At 51.6% G+C, this 18,815-nt stretch overlaps 1 protein-coding gene across 4 annotated transcripts; it reads right to left on the reverse strand.

Annotated features, from left to right (window-relative positions):
- Positions 1–864: 864 nt before the first annotated feature.
- On the reverse strand, positions 865–17,549 carry LOC102940551 (AN1-type zinc finger protein 5). Of its 4 annotated transcripts, none has more exons than XM_037885943.2 (7): positions 17,332–17,549; positions 15,421–15,524; positions 12,898–13,062; positions 11,509–11,602; positions 9,940–10,058; positions 7,736–7,846; positions 865–3,935 (listed from the first exon to the last, which is right to left on the reverse strand). In XM_037885943.2, the coding sequence occupies exons 3-7, from the start codon at positions 13,046–13,048 to the stop codon at positions 3,787–3,789; spliced, it is 624 nt and encodes a 207-aa protein (XP_037741871.1). In that variant the 5' UTR covers positions 13,049–13,062; positions 15,421–15,524; positions 17,332–17,549; the 3' UTR covers positions 865–3,786. The 4 variants fall into 4 exon arrangements, with proteins under 4 accessions (XP_037741871.1, XP_037741873.1, XP_043392082.1 ...); XM_037885945.2 differs by having other exon boundaries at positions 11,509–11,599; positions 17,332–17,536; XM_043536147.1 differs by having other exon boundaries at positions 11,509–11,599; positions 17,237–17,482.
- Positions 17,550–18,815: the final 1,266 nt, after the last annotated feature.

Here is an 18,815-nt window from a genome sequence, read left to right on the forward strand (position 1 = left end):
GGGCACCCTATAGACTGACAGACATATTGGAGCAGAAGCTGTGAATCCACTTTGTCGGACGCATGTGCCGGGGACGGACAGCAACTCAGGCACTTTAAAAGCCAGCTAGCAAAGCTCGACTCATCATGCCCCACTCGGTAGCAGCAAAGCCCCTTTGACTTGAGACGCTGCTTTAGTGCAGCCAACCCCAGCTGCCGCCTGTGACAAGTCAGACCTAAAGATCATCTGAAAGAGATTAATAAAGCAGGAGCGTGATAGGGCCTGATCTGAACTCACGTCAGTCTAACGCCGCTGGCCCCCCAACCCCTTGCACCTTCATTTACATCAGTGCAGTGGGTGTGTAAAACACATAAGAACGGCCACACTGGGTCAGATCAAAGGTCCATCTAGCCCAGTATCCGGTCTTCTGACAGTGGCCAATGCCAGGTGCCCCAAAGAGAACGGACAGAAATTCACAGGCAATTCAGAACACCACCCTTTTAACATTCCCTTTAGACAGCTCTAAATGACCCAAGGAAGAAGGCAAAGAATCAGGCCCGCTGATTCCAATGGAGCTACTCCTGATTTATGTTGGGGCGAGCGAGATAAGGAACAGGTGCAATGCGTTTTGGGGAAAACCCCACCCAGCCACTCATCACAGTACCCGGCTCTTCTATGGCGCTTGTCATCTGGAGATCTCAAAGCGCTTTGCCAACGCTGCCTGGAGATGAACAATACAGTGGCACTTGACGGGGAAAGGGAACGAACGCGTTATCACGCAGCTATTTCTGGGGTAGTCAGTAGTTCACCCGCAAGACATCAGCTCAAATGGCGGGGGATCAGAGAGCTCTCGAGCCACAGCAACACAAAGAGCAGATGACACCATCCAAGCAAACTAGAATATATTAATATTTACATATCTGGTATCATACTTTCTAGGAAGAAGACATAGATAGAGGAAGTGGTGGAGAAACAGAGGGCTGGTTTATCACTGCTTGGGCTTCCGTCCACAATGAACCACCCTTCCCCCCGGTAAAGAATTCCCAGGCTTAATGTGAATGCTACTGAAAGTGTGTGATTGGAGAATGGTTCCAGGGCTCCCATGGCCATGCTGGAAGGGGCCAGGTTAGGGGACCAAGCCAGCCATGGTGCAGCAGACCCTTTTCACCAATAAAAATCTCTCTCTATAAAGAAAGTGGGGTTTCTGCTTGGCTCAAGACAAGTGGGAGCCAGCAAGCGTCTGATGGGAGGAAGAAACCACTAGTGTTCACCCTCCTGGCTTGAATTAAACACAAGACCAAACGAGCCCACGTAGGCTAACAAAAGGATGGCGCAGAAGGAAACCAACCCCCAACACTGGTTATATGGCCCCAAACTGCTGGAGACCAGATGCTGGTCTCAGAAGCATCCGTGTGTATCCAGAATGACTCCAGCAGAGATATTCCAGCTTTCTGCACGGATGACAACACAGGTGCTCTGTGTTTACAGCCTGGCCCTGATTAATTGCTGTGTTACCTTGGCACATACCTAGAGTGAAACCAAAACAAGACTTTGCCATGAAGTCAGCGGTGCTCCTTGGGATTGGTGCTCCAGGCTGGATCCTCGGCTGGACCTGCCTAGAGCACCAATCCCAAGAAGCACCGCTGACTTCATGGCAAACCAGCCAGTTCACACTAGCGTGTCTGCATTGAAGTCAATGGAGCTACTCCGGATTTGCATAGAGCGGAACAGATTCACCAATGCGTTACTCTAGTTTTATGCACTAGCTCCATGCAGATCAATGGAGTCACACCAGTGTAAGACTGCAGAGGGTGGCACTAGCGAATCAGGCTCTCTATCTCCACTGTAGTTACTCTGGATTTACACCAGTGTTACTGAGCCCAGAATTTAGCCCTTGAATTCTTTCCCCTTGGTACCTTCTGCAGGGAATGCTGCTAGGACGAGGAGGGGAGAGACTGATTTGGCTGGATCCAGGTAGAAAAATTAAAAATCTTTATCCCCCGCTGGTGTGAATGGGCCAGGCCGCGGCGTGGATTTCAGTATTGCTTTACAGCAGCTCAGGTCTGGCCCAGGGAATTGAACTGCTCTTTGCACTTTTACTACAAAGTCGATGTTTAAGGAAACAGTTTATCATGTGGGATAGTTTAAAAGTGGGGCAGAGGCATTTTAGTTGCTTTGTTCTCCGGGGGCTCATTTCACTTCCTTTGCTTCTGGAATTCGTGGCTCGTTCAGTTTGTTGGGTCCTGCAGACAGGCTAGAAACGAGCCATCTCCTAACGCTCCCATCTGAGGGCGCCCTCAAAGCAGCAGTGGCAGACTGATTCCTGGGGTGAGAGCTGCTGCGTGGCCCGGGTGAAATTCACTCCTCTGCAGGGAGCCAGCCCAGCGCCTACATGCCGAGTCCTGCTCAGCACAGGAACGGAAGTGGGATTTTGGTGGCGCACAGGTGTGGGGGTGGCGCGCCGCACAGAAGTGGATTTCACAACCCCCCCCCCCGAATCCTCTTTTCAAATCTAATCGAGGGCCAGATCCTGTGAATTTCCAACATTCCCTCTCCCTCCTCGAATCCAGGATTGGCACCTCAATCTGGGACGCAGAGGTGTCCAAGCTCAGCCCCTTTGGAACCACACCTGGGAGGACCCGTATGGCTCAGAACGGCAGAAGTTCCTAAGCAGGCATATTCAGCTGCTATAAGGCAATGGAGAGGCCCTGATTCACAACAGCCGAGGATCCGCCACTACCACTGCGCCCTGGAGAACAAGCAGTGAGCTGGGAGAGGTTGGCGGCTCAGTGGGATTTCCCACCAGATCCACCCACTCGAGAGAGAGTCTCACTGAATATCAGCGAGGCCTTGAGGGAGGACAGAGCTCTCTGAGATTTGCATGCCTGCAGCAAAGGGAGGAGGAGGAGGATTGCTGGTCTGAGTTTTGCGCACAACCCTGATAAGAGAGAATCACACAATAAGGCAGAAGGTAAAGGGTGGGAAGGGTGAATGGGGTAATTGGCGCGTGGGCTTCGGTGGGGCTACAATTGGCCTTGCTCAGTAAGCAGCCAACAACCGCGCATGGGCGAGTCTGAAACACGAGGCTAGCGCTGTGCGTCTAGCTGGAGCGTTGAATGCAGCCCCCGCAGCTGAGCCCAGCATCCCACAAAGCCTGGGGAAGGGAAAGAGGCATTTGTGGGTCTTTCCTTAACGTTCCTAGCTCATGGGTGTGACTCTCACATTTGGCTGCAGCGTCCGCGAGCTCATAATGCCGTACCAACCGCCACTGCTTAATATTCTGTCGTGACACCAACAGCTGCTTAAGGGGAAGGGAGAAAATTCAGAGCTGTAATGGGACAGAATCCTTTCCCTGTGTCTGAGACCAAAGGCCTCAGCGGGAGAGGAGATGACGTTTGCTGCTGCTGAGCTTCCTTGCGTCACCCGGGTGGAGAGCGAGGTGCTGCAGTGACTCACCACACTCACAGCAGGCTCCCGTTTGCAAAGCACAGGGCTGTCGACAGAACGGAAGGGCTGCTGAACTCCACGCTGAGTGAGCTGTGTGCGCAGCCCTGCTGGAAGACAAGTCCAAAGCTCTTAACATCGGGGGCAGGCGGGGTATGTGCAGATCCCTTTTCTTCTTGAAGACTGGTTAAAAACAGGTCAACTGAGCGACGGTTAGAGGAAAAGAAGTGGGGGGAAAGGAACCCCAGGGGGCTGCTGAGTCTCCTCACCTCCTGGCAGGATCCCAGACACCTTGGGGGGAAGGGAGCGGGGGTGGGAGGAGTGCCACACCACAAGGCTCCAGTACTCAATGCTCAGCTTCCTTCACAACTTCTGGATCTTCTCTGCCACAATAATGGGGTTCTCCTTGCGGATCTTCTCAGCTGCCTCCGCCTTGTAGTCATACGGGCAGCTGTGCATGTCAGAGTACCGGTGGATGGCACAGAACAGGTTCCCGCAGCGGCAGTCGAAACCTGGATAGGTGAATTCCAGAGAGACAAAGCAGAGCTAATCATTAACCATCAGGGCGGGGAGGTGACACAAATAGGGCGAGAGGGTTGGCTCTTAGCACACAGTGACACCCCATTTATGCCTAAAAAAAGGTCAGAGTAGGCACCTAGCTGTCTGCGAGTCCCCCGTGGATCTCCCCGGTTATCCAGGGCAGCTCAGCTGCTACCAGGGGGCAGTGACTCGGCCACCACATCATTTAGTTTCCTGTGACTGGGCCAGCTGTCCTGAACGGTGGGAAAAGGTTTTTAACAGGGCCTACTGCCCCTGCGCTCCCACATTCTCTGGAGATGAGGAGGGCTAGTGAACCAATCAGAAGCCAAGGTTGGAGGTCACAGCAAGTCAACAGGCTTCCAGTAAAGATCAGGCTTCCTGTTCTCAAATTTCCGCTGACCGGGAGTCAGCTCTTTTGTGCCCTGATGGCAGGAGGAGTGGCTCAAAGTACAGTGTGCCATGTTAGATTTACAGCACAACCCATTCAAAGGGCAGGCAGAAGGCAGCAGCAGCACTGAAAGCGTTTGAATAACCAAAGATAATGGACTATGGGGAAATGACCCTGTTTCAGACACCAGTTTGCTGAAGCTCAGATAATTGAGGTTGTGCTGTATTTTGATGGATCTCGCTAGATACTAGGTAACAGACTGGTTACTCCTTGGACATTTTAGGTCTGCTTTATCCACAGAACCGTGCTAGCTACAACCATGTCCAAATCTGATCATTGGTCCCCTGGGAAATTTTCCAGAGAACTGGGTTTTATGGCTAATATCTCTGGTGCCTTTGGATGGAGTCAACTACACACATGAACTACTCAGCTACCTAAGACTCGGAAGTCTGTCATTTAATCATTTAGTTTAGCTCTCAGACAATGTTTTCCCAAAGGTGTTTTAACCGGTACCATGATCCCAGTGTTCTAGACTGGGGAGTCCAGGCACAGAGCAGGGAAGTAATCTGCTCCAGTTCAGCAGCCGAGCAAAACCCCGGTCTCCTAGCTTGAGGCCAGCACTTTAACCAGCGGACAATGCTGCAGCCTGGAGCACCTTTCTGGAAGCAACATGCTATGGAACAATTTCCAAGATGCCGGTGTGATGTATGAATTTATCCCCACCTGAGAATCCAAGGACACAGGTACTGACCTGGCTTCTCCTGATACACAGAATTCCTGTGTGCTACCCAATATTCCCATAAGAGGGTGGTGGTGGTGGTAGTGGTGGTGGTGGGTGTCGGGGGGGGCGGGGTTGGGGTTGGGGTTGACCTTTAAACATGCTAGTTAAGAAAGCAGCTTCCCTTCCAGGAGGGCATCCCAATCTGGAGAGCCTGCACAAAGAGTATATTTCCCCTCCTCTGGGTACCCGGAAGTGGACATGCTAATAAGATTTATATGATAGCGCTCAAAGGCTGCAAATCGAGATGAGGGCTTCGTTGTGCCAGGCACTGCAGAAACACCTCGGGCTTATCTCGCGCATGGGACCTTAATGCCGGTTAAAGCAAAGGCTCATGTGTAAATTTCATGTTGCTAATCACAATCTATAACTAGGTTAAAGAGGAGAGAGCTCTGCTCAAACAGCGTGACCTCTGCAGCTCTGGGGTTCACTTTTTCCAGGGAAAGATTAAATGGTGGAGTAATTTGAGGGGAATACTGTTTTTGATAAGGAAACTCAGCCAAGTTAATTGCTTAGTGCATTCTCTTGCCTGTAACATCTTACAGGACCTGATTAATGCTGCTTACCTAGAACAACCCTGTTACTTTTTCACCATTAAGCTCCAAGGGGTCGTAACAAATAGCTTGATCTTGCTTTCATCGAACAGTCAGAGTCCGATTGATTTTCAGAGGCAGGCAGGGGTTTGGGGGGCAGATTCTCAAGTGCTCATTCCTGGCCTAACTTTGCCCGTTACTCCCAGTAGGGATTTGACCACTGACTTCCACAGAGCGAGGCCGACACCGAGTGCTTTTGAAAAACCCAGCCTAGAGCGTCGGTCCCATGTTACACTGATCATGGTATTATGGTAGTGGCTAAGGGCCAACCAAAAAGGGAGCCCCATTGAACTAAGCACTATAGAAACCCAGAGTAGCAGACAGTCCCTGGGGTATGTCGGGAGTCACTGGTAGATAGGACCCTAGTCTGCAACAAAAGACTGACTATACCTGGGCTGAAGGGTAGAGGGCCCAGCCAGCTGGCAAGTCAAGTTCCCTCTTTCCAAGGAACAGCTGTATATATATAAGTGAACAGAGTGCTAGGGAACAGTGCAGGATTGACAGCCCTGGGGAGTGAAGAACCGGTACCAGCAGGGCAAGCCCTCCCTTCTCCTGCCCCTCTGACAATGTCTCTCACTGGACTTCAGACTCCTAGACTTTACGGCCAGAAGGGACCATCATGATCATCTCCTGCACATCGCAGGCTGCAGGAACCTCACCCACCCACTCCTGTAACAGACCCCTGACCTCTGGGTGAGTTACTCACGTCCTTGTTTAAACCTTTAAGTGACCCCTGCCCCATGCTGCAGAAGAAGGCGAAAACCCCCCCAGGGTCTCTGCCAAACTGATCTGGGGGAAAATTCCTTCCTGACCCCAAATATGGCAATCAGTTAGACCCAGAGCATGTGGGCAAGCCCCAGCAGCCAGACACCTGAGCAAGGATTCTCTGTAGTAACTCAGAGCCCTCCCCACCAGTGTCCCGTCACCGGCCGCTGGAGATATTTGCTGCTAGCAGTCGCTGATCGGCTACATGCCATTGTAGGCAGTCTCATCGTACCATCCCCTCCAGAGACTTAGCAAGCTCAGTCTTGAAGCCAGTTAAGATTTTTTTTGCCCCCATCATTCCCCTTGGAAGACTGTTCCAGACCTGGACTGCCAGTGAATGAATTCCAAACATCCCTATTGCAAAATGAATGTGTAGATACATTCTTAGATTACCCAGGCTTCCCTATAGCCAGTCTTAACTGAGCTCAGCTTGTGCCCGGGCCTTATCTGTCCGTAGCGACATCCACAAGCTGTAAGAGGCTCACATTTCCTCAGTGGCCTCTCAGCATTAGGCAGAAAGTACAAAGGGCTTAAAAAAATCCACACACGTACTCGCCTCCTTCTCTGGTATGCCAGGGTCTAGTGCATCACTTTAGCTTTCCAGTGAATAAAGAGACCAAGATTTTCAGGAGTGAGTTAAGATTTCAGGTACCTTCAACTTGCGAGATCTTAAAAGGGCCTGATTTTCAGAGGGTGGGTACTTTCTGAAGATCAGACCCTTTTAAGTTGTCTCAAATTGGGGACCCAGCTACCGAGGCACCCACAATCACCAGCTGTCTTCCGAACTCTGCAGACAGCCAGCTCCTTTCCTTTTCTTCTGCACGAGGCTTTGCCGAGCAGCAGCTGAGCGAAACTGAGAGGCGTGGCTCAGTTTGCTATTGGACTGCTCAGAGCAGCAAGGAAACAGACGAGAATTGTGTCACTTGCACGCTGCCACTGCTTGGGAAAGCTAAGGCTATGGGTTCAGTATTGTTCAAAGGACAGCATCCCACCAACCAAGTCACCCACATTTCTTGTGATGCCAACACATCCCTTGGAAATTTCACCTCCAAACACTGACCCACCCCAACTCTGCTTATCTTGTGAAATCAGAGAGGATCACAGAACCAGGAGATATGGATGTATGCTTATGAAACCCTACAATAATGTCTGAAAACAGATACCACCTCAGGGATTCAAAAATCTGCTTTCCCTAAAGCAGGCAGGTACCGTTCTTGGCCAGAGGCCACTTTCCCCATTGCGTCTTACCAGTTAGTCCGATCTTCTTCCGGCAAGTGAAACAGCGATTCTTTTTCGGTTTGGGTTTTTCTGAAGTCTTCTCACTCTCAGCAGAGTTCTGGGATATTTCAAGGAGGGTCTCTGGAACAAAGAGAGGAGGGGAGAATTTCCTTACCTTCCTTCTACACCAGAGAACATTTCTATGTATTGTTTTTGTTACACTAGCACCTAGAGGCCCTAATGGAGATTGGGACTAGGAGCTGTACATACGTACAGCGAGAGAAAATACCTGCCCCAAAGAGCTTATCATCTAGACAACAGAGAAAGGTGAGAGACATTATCTCCATTTTACGGATGGAGAATCGAGGCAAAGAGATCACATGACTTGTCTGAGATCCAGATCTCCCAAGTCCCAGTTCAGGGCTTTAGCTTAGCTAAATAAATAATGAATGTTCACACTTACATAGCATGTTTCATCTGTAGGTCTCATAGAATATCAGGGTTGGAAGGGACCTCAGGAGGTATCTAGTCCAACCCCTTGCTCAAAGCAGGACCAACCCCAACTAAATCATCCCAGCCAGGGCTTTGTCAAGATGGGCCTTAAAAACCTCTAAGGAAGGAGATTCCACTGTCTCCCTAGGGAACCTATTCCAGTGCTTCACCACCCTCCTAGTGAAATAAAATGCTTTATGCAGGTAAGTAAGCACCACTATCCCTACTCTACCTGTGGGAACCCTGAGGCTCTAAGGGCCAGGTTTTCAAAGGTATTTAGGTGCCTTGTTGGACTTCCAAAAGCACCTAAGCAGGCTGGCACCTGTCTCCTGTTGAGATCCATGGGAGTTCGGCGCCTAACCAGCCTAGGCACTTTGGAAACTCCCACCAGGCACCTATCTGCATCTTTAGGTGACTAAACACCTTAGAAAGTCTAGCCCAAGACAAAGGCTACATCTACACCGTAGCCAGGGGTGTGATCTGTGGATTGTGCAGATGTACCCATGTTAGCCGTAACCTTGTTAGCTCACTGAAAACAGCCAGGAGGATGCAGTGGAGTGAACTTCAGTGCAGGCAGGACAAGCGAGCACACACCCCGAAGGGTAAGGAGGCCTTGTGCAGCCCATGCTGCCACATCCTCAAGGCTGTTTTTATCAAGCTAGCTAGAGCGCAGCTAGTGCAGGTACGTCTACATGAATGAGGTGCATCGCATCCCACACACCCCTCCCCCCCCGCTGCAGCGCAGACCTACCTCCAACAGTGTCTTGCTGTGATGACCACGCAATGAGTCAGTGGCCAGGAAGAGAAGCCAGGTCTCCCAACTCCCTGCCCACTGCCTTTTCCACCAGACTAGGCTACCTCTGTCTTTGCGCCGCTTGCCAGAAACCACCCCCACCCCCACCCTAGCCTAACCTACTCTTCCCACGTTCTTGCCCTGTGCCCGAAAGAAAAGAAAAGTTGTCACTATATTGAGCCAATGGTTGAATCCGGCAGCAGGATCTGCTTCCTTTAATGGCCACCAACACTCCATTTTTTAAAAAACGTTTGTACAGGAACAAACAGGTGGTGTGGGTTAAATAACCATGGCTTCGTCTCCATGGCAGTGTCTCCATGGCAGTGTGTGGCGCTGTCAGGGCTCCAAACCAATTGTAACTGATCAGAAAGAAGCCGTCCCCTACTTAGCACTGACTCTTGCACTTCTCCACTTTACAAACATCTCTGTGAGGCAGGCGGGTTTGAACATTACCGATCTGTGAAATGGCTAAGTGAGGAACGCAACCGCTCAGTGACTCGCCTGTGGTCACAGAGTGACTCACCAGGATAGCCGGAAATAGAACCCAGGAGTCCTATTTCCTAGTCCTCTGCCATTAACCTGCACTGGATCGATCGCCACTCATCCCTCGAGAGAGATGGCACGGAACTCAGCATGCAACCACAGAGAGGGGCACACCCAGCAGTGGGTTGCTTCCAGGTGTTCTGACATTTAAAAAGACAGAAATCATGGAAGATTATCTGGCCGCCAGGTATTTGAAGGTTGGTGGCTAGTCAGTTCTCAGCCCACAGAGTGATCTATTAGGCCTCGACCTCAGGCAATGAGGAAAAGCCTTTCCAACCCTTTCCCCAGATCTTAGCTACAGATCGTACATGTGTGACTCCTCCCTGTGTTCCTGGCTACCATTTTATTTGCTGCTTAAAACTGGATTGTCATTTATACTCGTGCCAAGTCTTAATCAGCTGACTACCTGATGAGGAAGATGCTGATGAGGTTTCTTCTGTGCTAATGTACCCGACCGTCTCGCTGCTGGTTTCCTCTCTGGATATGCTCATGGCCGTCATCTGATGGGTCACAGGAGTCTGAGTGCTGGGAGCATTCACAACAACAAACAAACCACAGGGCAAACAGAAATATTTTCCTCTGATGAGCAGTTATGTGAGAGGCATCTTCAGCTCATAAAATTAACTTCATTACATTCACAGAAAGCGCAGCGGCACGGTAGGTCAATCATTTAACCTTTCTTCTCTGGAGACTTGGGTTCAAGTTTCTCTTAGGACTCAAATGGAATGAATTTGTGATGATCTCAGCCTCCCCCCTAATCCCAAGGCCATGGACAGGATTCACAGTCCACAGAGAGAGGTCCAGGACTGGAACAGCTACTGGTGAGGATTGTACAGCTATGGCAAAGCTGAGTGAGAACAGCAGGGGTGGTGTGAGAGATGAAGCAGCTGGGACAGACCAATGGGATTTGAATACAGCGGGTTTTGGGATTCTGCCTAGGGTGCACAGGCAGAGCTGTGTGCGTAGAAACGGGCATGGTATTTCTATGTACTACAACTTAGTATTCTAGGTCAGAAATCCACCTGATTCTTCTCCCTTGAAGAGTCTAAGCCCTGGATGTTTTTCCTTCCATTTATTAAAGTCTGTTTCAGACACATCTGTATCATTGGTTTTGAATTTAATACTATCTGGAGCCTTTGAAAGCTATGAGCAGAATTCAACCCTGGGTTAACAGCCATCAATGGAATTACAGTGGGGATGGATTTGATCTGGTGGGTTTTTTATTCCCTCTAGAAAAGAGGCAAGGCCGGTTTCTCTCTTTCATCAACAGCCCCTTCCAAATGAGGAGCTGGGCTGGCCTCCCCTGCATTCAGCCGCTGAAGTGAACACACCCAGGCAGTCAGCTCCCTCAATCAAGTTAAGGACAGAACTCTGCTGAACTTTACAGCAATGAACTGGAGACAATAAGTCTGATTCTCCTATGTCTCATTCCAGCCCTCCAGGGGTTTTCTAGAACACACATCACCCCTGTATCCAGGTGCTGCACCAGTACATTAGCCACACATAGGGAGGTCTATTGTGGACTTCCCGAAGTATTGTGTTCCTCTCATTCACAGCATTTTTACACCAATATAGTTCCACTGACTTCAATGGAATTACTCTTTACACCAGCCTGAGAGGAGAATCAGGCCCTGTGGCTTGTCTGTACAGACAGGATGCTCCTCTGAAATGAAGCAGGCGGAGAGGAAAAGGATCAGACAGGGTTAACCTCAGCAAAGCTCCAAGCAGCAGCTGCATGGAGGTGGAAGGATACTCACAGGTGCCTTTCATACCTGGCCCCATATGTCAGCTAGTCACCTTTGGGGCATTAGAAGCTTGGAGGCTAGCCCTGGTGTCTGGGAGGTGAACAGTCAGTGATCTCTTTAGACCCAGACTGTTTTAGAAAAGCTAATCAGCTGTAAGGGAGAGAATAAAAACCTCTCTCCTGGTCCCACAGCTATTGCTGGTAGATCCGCATAGAGTTTCTTGCCCCTACCTGGTTTTCACATCTTCAGGCGTCAGGTCTCCCTCTGTGCCCTGCCCTGGGATGGAATCTGAAGCCGCAGGGCTGTTGCTGGGACCATTTGCTGCTAAGACAAAACCCCACATTCTCAGTGAACAATGAGAAATATCAGCAAGCTCCACAGGCGTTAACCAATAGCCAAGGGACAGCAGGCAAGGCTCAGGAATGAATTCCTGATTCACCTGGTGTCCTTCAGACCCAGGATCACAAAACCCTTCTCACCAACTCAAGCGGTTTTTGCCACAAGAGCCAAAGGGATCATCCACGGAGGTTTCAGCTGCTCCTGAGGCTTTGTTGGATGATGAGGAGAACCTACCCCCAAAGGCTCAGAGTGCTGAGCACCCTCAACTCCCATTGGCTTCAATGGAAGGCTGCTCAGCTCCCTGCAGGATCAGGCTTCTTTGAGAGTTCCCCTCTCAGTTTCTTGGTATTGAGAAACCAACCTGCCCCATTCTCCACCTCAAGACAGACATGCCCTTTGAAAGGCCCTTAAAGGGACGCTGCAGGCGCCTAACCCAAGGCCTGGGTTATCTTGAACCCAAATGTTATTTTGCCACTGCTTAAAGCCAAAGGACCAGATTCCCAGCTGCTGTCAATCAGTGTTGCTTCACTGGCTACAACAGAAACACACCGATTTACACTGGCTGAGGATCTAAACCAAACTCTTTAGTGAATTCTCTAATCCTCCTTAAGGAATAACAACCTCCTTAGCGTACCATCCCCCGCAGTGAAATCAAGTACAGCATTGCTATGCTGGGGATAAAAATTATACAAGGGATTTATCAGGCATCTCTCACGTTGCTATCTAAGTACCTGTACACTCAGTGTCTGCATAAACCCACAGCAGGAGTGAATCCTGCTAATGATGGGAAGAAAAGAGTTTGTCTTCACAGCTGCCTCTCTGTTCAGTCACATGTCTAATGCGTTCAGTAGCAAGGATCAGATCCTTAATTTCACTGCTCTGATTGTCAGCACTATTGAGATGAGAAAACTAGACAACCCAAGTGGCCAATTTAATCCCTGGTGCCATTTCACTGACTTCAGTGGGTTTGCACCAGGGATGAATCTGGCCCGATGTCTCTGGTGGTAACTGGGGAGCTCAGGGAACAGCTGAACAGCATGGAGTCTCACTGTCAGGACATGCAACATACTGGAGTGTGATGAATGGGAGCCATGTCTAACAAACAATTTGGATCAGGGTGCATATAATTAAGGTAGTGCAGGGATCGTGGGAGCCTGGTTTATATGCCGAGGCAGAGATCTCTCAGATCGGCCAAGAGGCAGCTCTACGTTTCATCCATTCTGTCCTGGCTTCATAAAATATCACGCACCCAGATTTCCAAACAATGGACTTTCCTCTACCTGGGGGGCTTATCCGGCCGCTGCTCTGTTGCCTCTGTAGATACTCCTTATAGCAAACTGAGCACATCCCATTGGTCCGGGGGCTGCCGTAGAATCCACAGCCTGTGGTACACAGCATAGGCACCTGTGTTTGATTAGTCTCCTGGGCCATTGTCTCTCCTCCAACTACAAAGCAGGAACAAGAGAGACACAGCAGTTACATATCAGCGTGACATTTCCTTGTACACTCTGGCTGACCAAGGAGGTGCACAAAGGCCCCCAAGAGAGGCGTGATCTTGTGCAATTTTACTCTCCTAAAAGTTACACTCATGCACAAATGTTTGCTAGATCAGGGCCCTTGCCAACCCTGCAACCCATATTCACAAGTGGCCTAGTCCTGCATCACTAAAGTCAAAAGAAGCAGGATTGTAAGTAGTCCCTCCTCATACAAGTAGGCCTACTAAAGTCATGGGATACCTGCATGAGTAAGGACTACTTGTGAGAGTAAAGGCTGCACAATCAGGTCCCAAATATCAATCAGAAATTTCCTTATGTGTGTTAGCAGCAGCTCCCTCAATCACTAAATCTAAGCATTTAAACGGACCATACTAGGGTGGGTTAGTTACATTTTGCACTTTTACAGCTTTCATTTTCATTTATAGCAAGTTTTCCTTTCTGGTTCTCAAGCACTACCCCAAGGCTGTGATAACTAACCTGGAAAATATTAAAAGAGAACATTTAAATCCACACAAATGTCTGTGTTCTCTGATCAACTGCTTTGAACCTTGATGGGAGTGGGCTATGAAAGTAAATAAGAGAGAATTCCTATTATTACTAGGTTTTGTAAAACCCTTAACACACGCAATTTTTGGCCAGTCTTGTGTTGTTTTAAAAAAAACACCCTCAAACACCTGTGCATTTTCACGTTCGAATGTGCTGCATTATTTATGTTCCCAAACTGTACTGAATTATTTTAAGCAAAAGCCATAAGCAACGGCTCCTGGTAGTAAAGAGCAGTGAGACGGAAAGAGATGAGAAACATACGACACAGCCTACAGCACAGATTATAAATTATTCCTGTTGCGTGGGCAAGATTCTGCGTCATAAATCTGTAGTAAATTCACCGATCTCAGGGTCGTTACTTCAGGTTTACACTGGTTAAAAGGCAGATCAGAATCTGGCCCCGAGCTACATACAGTACAGTAAAATAATTTTGATCCAATGGAAGCAAAGCCTTTAAAAATTGCAACAGGAAATTCCACTCTGCCCTTGGCAAAGCTTTCTGAGAGAGGCGGGAAGCAACTCTGTCCAAGCCCACAGATGTCCCTCCATGTGAACAGTGCATGTTAGAACTAGGTTTAGGGGTTGATCAGCTGGTGGGAGGGGAGCAGAGCCAGTGCTCCAACACAGTACTGTCCTTAGCAAGCACGTGGCATTTCTTCAACAAGCCCCACAGGAGTTACTGCTGCTTCATTCAGCTTGATGGAAGGATCCCAGCAGCCCTGAAGAGCCATGTGCCTGCAAAACCTTCCCCTGGAGGGAACAATGTGTTGGGAACAAGGAACATTTCCCCTCTCCTGAGGTTTTCTGTGGGAGGGGAATGATTCAATTCTTACTAGCTCACTCCTCTTTGTCCTTACATGGGTGATTAGAGTTTCTTTAATATTACCCTGCAGCTTTCCTTAACACAGCACGGATTGGGTTCCCCATGCCCTGCATTGGGTTCCCCATGCCCTGCAGGCTACGCTACGTAAACTCTACGTTCAGATAAACCTCCTCCACACTTGACTATCTAGATGTTGCCCCGTGGATGAGATTAACTCAACTCATGCTGGGAATACTGAAGCAAAACCCTGGAATGTGAGAGGACCTAGATGTAACAACAGTCCTTTTCGCCCTCATTTTTGGAAGTGGCCTCTAATTTTGGGCATCCCGACAACAGCCGCCCCTTTTGAATATAAAAGCCTTTTGTCCAACGGTACTTGGAGGAATTACACAGAAGTGACAATGAAAACAATACTCATGCTATGAAAGCAGATCAAATGCAAAAAAATAAAGTGGCAGGATCCAAATGGAGGGTCCTACTGAGGAACCAAATGTGATCAAAGCAGGAAACGTCACTGCAACAGAAGTATGTTCACAAGCAGAGAGTGTTGGCATGGATCTGGAGAGGGGGTCAAATTCCCCAGTAGGAGAGTCACCTCAGCAAAAGGCTCAGTCCTGGCACGATGCTGCTATCCCTTAAAGCAGGTCTAATCCTCTCCCCTCTTTGCCACCATGCCCCATCCTGTCCTGAGCTAGCAGCTTTGCGCAAAGAGACACATGGAGCCCTGGGGAGGCTCCCGTGCTGCTGTCACTGAGGAAGGGGTACACCAAAAGCATCACTCCCTAGTAGAGGTCAGGGTCCAGTCATCAGAATGAACCTCACCCACTGCCCAGCTTGCTGGTGCTTCTCTCCCATGCTGCTTCCTGGATTAAACCTACCCCACCCAAAGAACTGGGATTTTTCTCAGATTCCTGTACCCAGCCTTTAGAGGAAGTCACCTTAGCTCAAGAACTGCTCCAGCTGTTGCTTCCTGTCTGGGGAAGATGTCACCCCCACCACGAGCTGCCTTCTGGCAGGGAGAACAGGGCAACAAAAATCCAACCTAAAAATAAGGGATGAAAGTTTAAGTTACAAAACGCACACACCAAAGGGGATCACTAGTAAAAGCCCTTCCATGGATAAAAAGAGCAGCGTGTGTGGACATGTGTGCGGGGCAGGCGGACAGCAGAGATCAGTACTTTAATCTGCGGATCCAGAGTTTATTCCCCACAGGCTACTCACATGGCTGAGACTATGATGCCTTTGTAGAGCTCTGGGGCACATAGTGCATTTTGTTCTGGGTTGTGTAACACACAGTGTATGATTATGGGGCTATAGAAATGCTTGGTGGCGACGGGGGGCGTGGAGGCAAACAGAAGAGGAACTGATGGGGGGTTGTACCTTTTAAAGCCAATCCATCAGTGGGGCGGTTAAAATGGCCCCATTTAAAGGGGGTGATTAACAATGTCAGTTTATTTTCAGTCACCTGTTCTCACTTTTGGGGAGAGACATGGGGCCCAGTGGTAAAGACAAAGCAACGAGGAGTCAGAACTACTGAGTTCTGTTCATAGATGTGGGAGTAAACCATGGCCTTGTAATTAAAGCAGCAGGGAGTAGGAGCCAGGCCTTTTATTACCAGCTCAGGGTGAGTGTAATCTAGTGGTCAAGGCAGGGGGACTGGGTATCAGGATTCTAGGCTCCTATTCCTGGTTCTGGGAGAGAGTGTGGTCTTATGGTTAGAACAAAGGGACTGGACTCAGGGTTCCTGGGATCTATTTCCAGCCCAGGAAAGTCAGCGTGGTTGGTCAGAGCTGGGGGAACTGGGAGTCCGGACTCCTGGGTTCTATTCCCAGCTCTGGGATGGGAGTGTGGCGTAATTGTTAACGCTGGGGGTGGGGGAACTGGGCGTCAGGATTCCTGGGTTTTATTCCCGGCTCCGGGAGCGTGATCTGGTTCCAGCAAGGGAATTGAAATCCAGACTCTGTGCGGCTGGTCCCCATGTGCACAATGGAGCTGACTTGCCAGGGGGCTGTGAAGGACCTGGAAAGCCAGGCGCTGTCAATCCAGGCTGTGGGCACCCATGGGGGTCATTACTCTGCCCTTCAGGTCCCTGCCCTGCCCCGCCCCCCCCGGCCACAGCCTCACCCCGGGCCGTCTGCAAAACAATGCACCTGGCAACCTCCCTGCCCCCTAACTGACAGGTCCCTCCACCAATCGCGCCGCTGGCCCCAACCCACAGCCGCCCCATGGCAGCCATCGCCTGCACGCCGGTGGGCGGGACGAAATCGCTCCGCTCGCCCCGCACCCGAGGGCGGCCTTGCTTCAAATAGAGCCCGAGGCTTTGCGGCCTTGCACTGGGTTTGTAGCCACGCTCCGGCTCAGGGCCGGGGACAGGCCACGCACGCACCCCCCCCATCTTTGTGGGTGTGTCGGGGGGGGGGGGTCATCCGGCCCTAATTCCAGCCCCCGCCTTGAGCCCTCCCCGGGACTAGGGGCTTCAGGCACCTCCTGCCCCCCCCCGGCCCTGCGAGCCTATGGGCTTCAGGGATCCCCCCGGTGCCCCAGGCCCTGGGACCCCCTCCCCGCCTAGCGCCCCCCGCCCCGACTCCACGACCGCCGCGGGCCTCGGGTATTCAGGCACCCCCGGCCCCTCCCTGCCTGGGACCCCTCGCCTCGGCTCCGTGACCGCGGGCTGAGGGGATTCAGGCGCCTCCGGCCCCACGCCGCCCTGGGGACCCCCCCGCCCCCGGGGCCTAGGGGGTTCAGGCCCCTCACCGCATTGCCCAGGCCCTGCGACCGGCCCCCGGCTCTTCCCGGCGCCTCCCAGGCCCCGGGCGCGTCTCCGGCCCGGCCCGGCCGCGCTCACTCACCCGCCGCCGGCCCCAGACGCCGTCGCCCAGCGGGAGCGGCCCGGCCCAGCGGCGGCTGCTCCGTCCAGACACCTGCGGGCGCGGGGGGGGCCGACCCCGGCACAGGCGGTCACGCAGGGGCGGCTGCCGGCCAGCTCAGGCCCACGCCGGGGAAGGCGGGCTGGGGGCGGCCGGGAAACATGGCGATTGGCAGAGAGCAGCCCCGAACCGCCCCGGCTCCCTCCCCCGCCACGGGGGAGGGGGAGATGAGACCCCCCCCAGCCATGGGGGACAGAGATCTGATATTCCCCCCAGCCATAGGGGAGGGGGGTGTAAGACCCCCCCAGTGATGGGGGGGAGAGATGAGACCCCCCCCGTCAGGCATAGGGGAGAGGGATGTGAGATCCTCCCAGCCATGGGGGAGAAGGATCAGCGACCCCTGCCATAGGGCGGGGGGGGGGGAGATATGAGACCCCCCCCAGCCATAGGGGGGGAGAGATATGAGACCACCCCCGCCATAGGGGAGGGGGATGTAAGACCCCCCCAGCAACGGGGGACAGAGATCTGATACTCCCCCCAGCCATAGGGGAGGGGGGTATAAGACCCTTCCAGCCATGGGGGGGGGGAGAGATATGAGACCCCCCCCGCCATAGGGGTGGGGGATGTAAGACCCCCCCCCAGCCATGGGGGACAGATCTGATACCCCCCCAGCCATAGGGGAGGGGGATGTAATACCCCCCCAGCCATGGGGGGAAAGGGATCTGCGACCCTTGCCCTGGGGTGGGGGGGAGATATGAGACCCCCCCCCAGGCATAGGGGAGAGGGATGTGAGATCCTCCCAGCCATGGGGGAAGGGTCTGAGATTTGATACCCTCTTTCCAGCTATGGATGCGTGGGACGGGGAACAGATACCTTTCCTGCCCCCTTCCCCAGCTGTAGGTGGAGGATTGGGATCTGATATCCTCCCCTACTCCCGCACCCTCATCAGAGATGGGGGAAGGCAGGGATCTGATACCTGCATTCTGAGGCAGATATTTGGAGGAGGGCTGGGATTTGATTCCTTCCCCTCCCCACACACTAGTCAGATAAGGGAGTGGCCTAGGATCTGATACCCCCACCCAGCCACAAAAAGCCTGATACCCCAGCCAAGAGGGGGCAGAGCTGAGGGAAAGCGGCAGTGAGAATGCAGGTGTGGTTAGCTCACCAGCACAGTCAAAAACACAGGCCCTGAAATAGCAAAGCACTTAAGCCTGTGCTTAAATCCCATTGATTTGGATGGGATTCAATCATATGCTTTGGTAGGTTGCTGAGTTGGGGGCATAGTGAATGGGGGCTCTGCAGGAGAGTTGGGTCATTTGCCGCACTCCTTTCAAAGGTAAAAAAAGCTTCCCAGCTCCTATAGTGAGCCAGAGAGGGGATTTGCCAGCTGTTTGGGACGGGAAGTTGCAGGAGAAGATCTCCACCTACAGCCAAATTCCATGCTAGAGAATTTCCTCTTTCTTAAA

The sequence above is a fragment of the Chelonia mydas genome, chromosome 25 (genome assembly GCF_015237465.2).
Source record: "Chelonia mydas isolate rCheMyd1 chromosome 25, rCheMyd1.pri.v2, whole genome shotgun sequence".
In the NCBI taxonomy this organism is placed as follows: Eukaryota; Metazoa; Chordata; order Testudines; family Cheloniidae; genus Chelonia; species Chelonia mydas.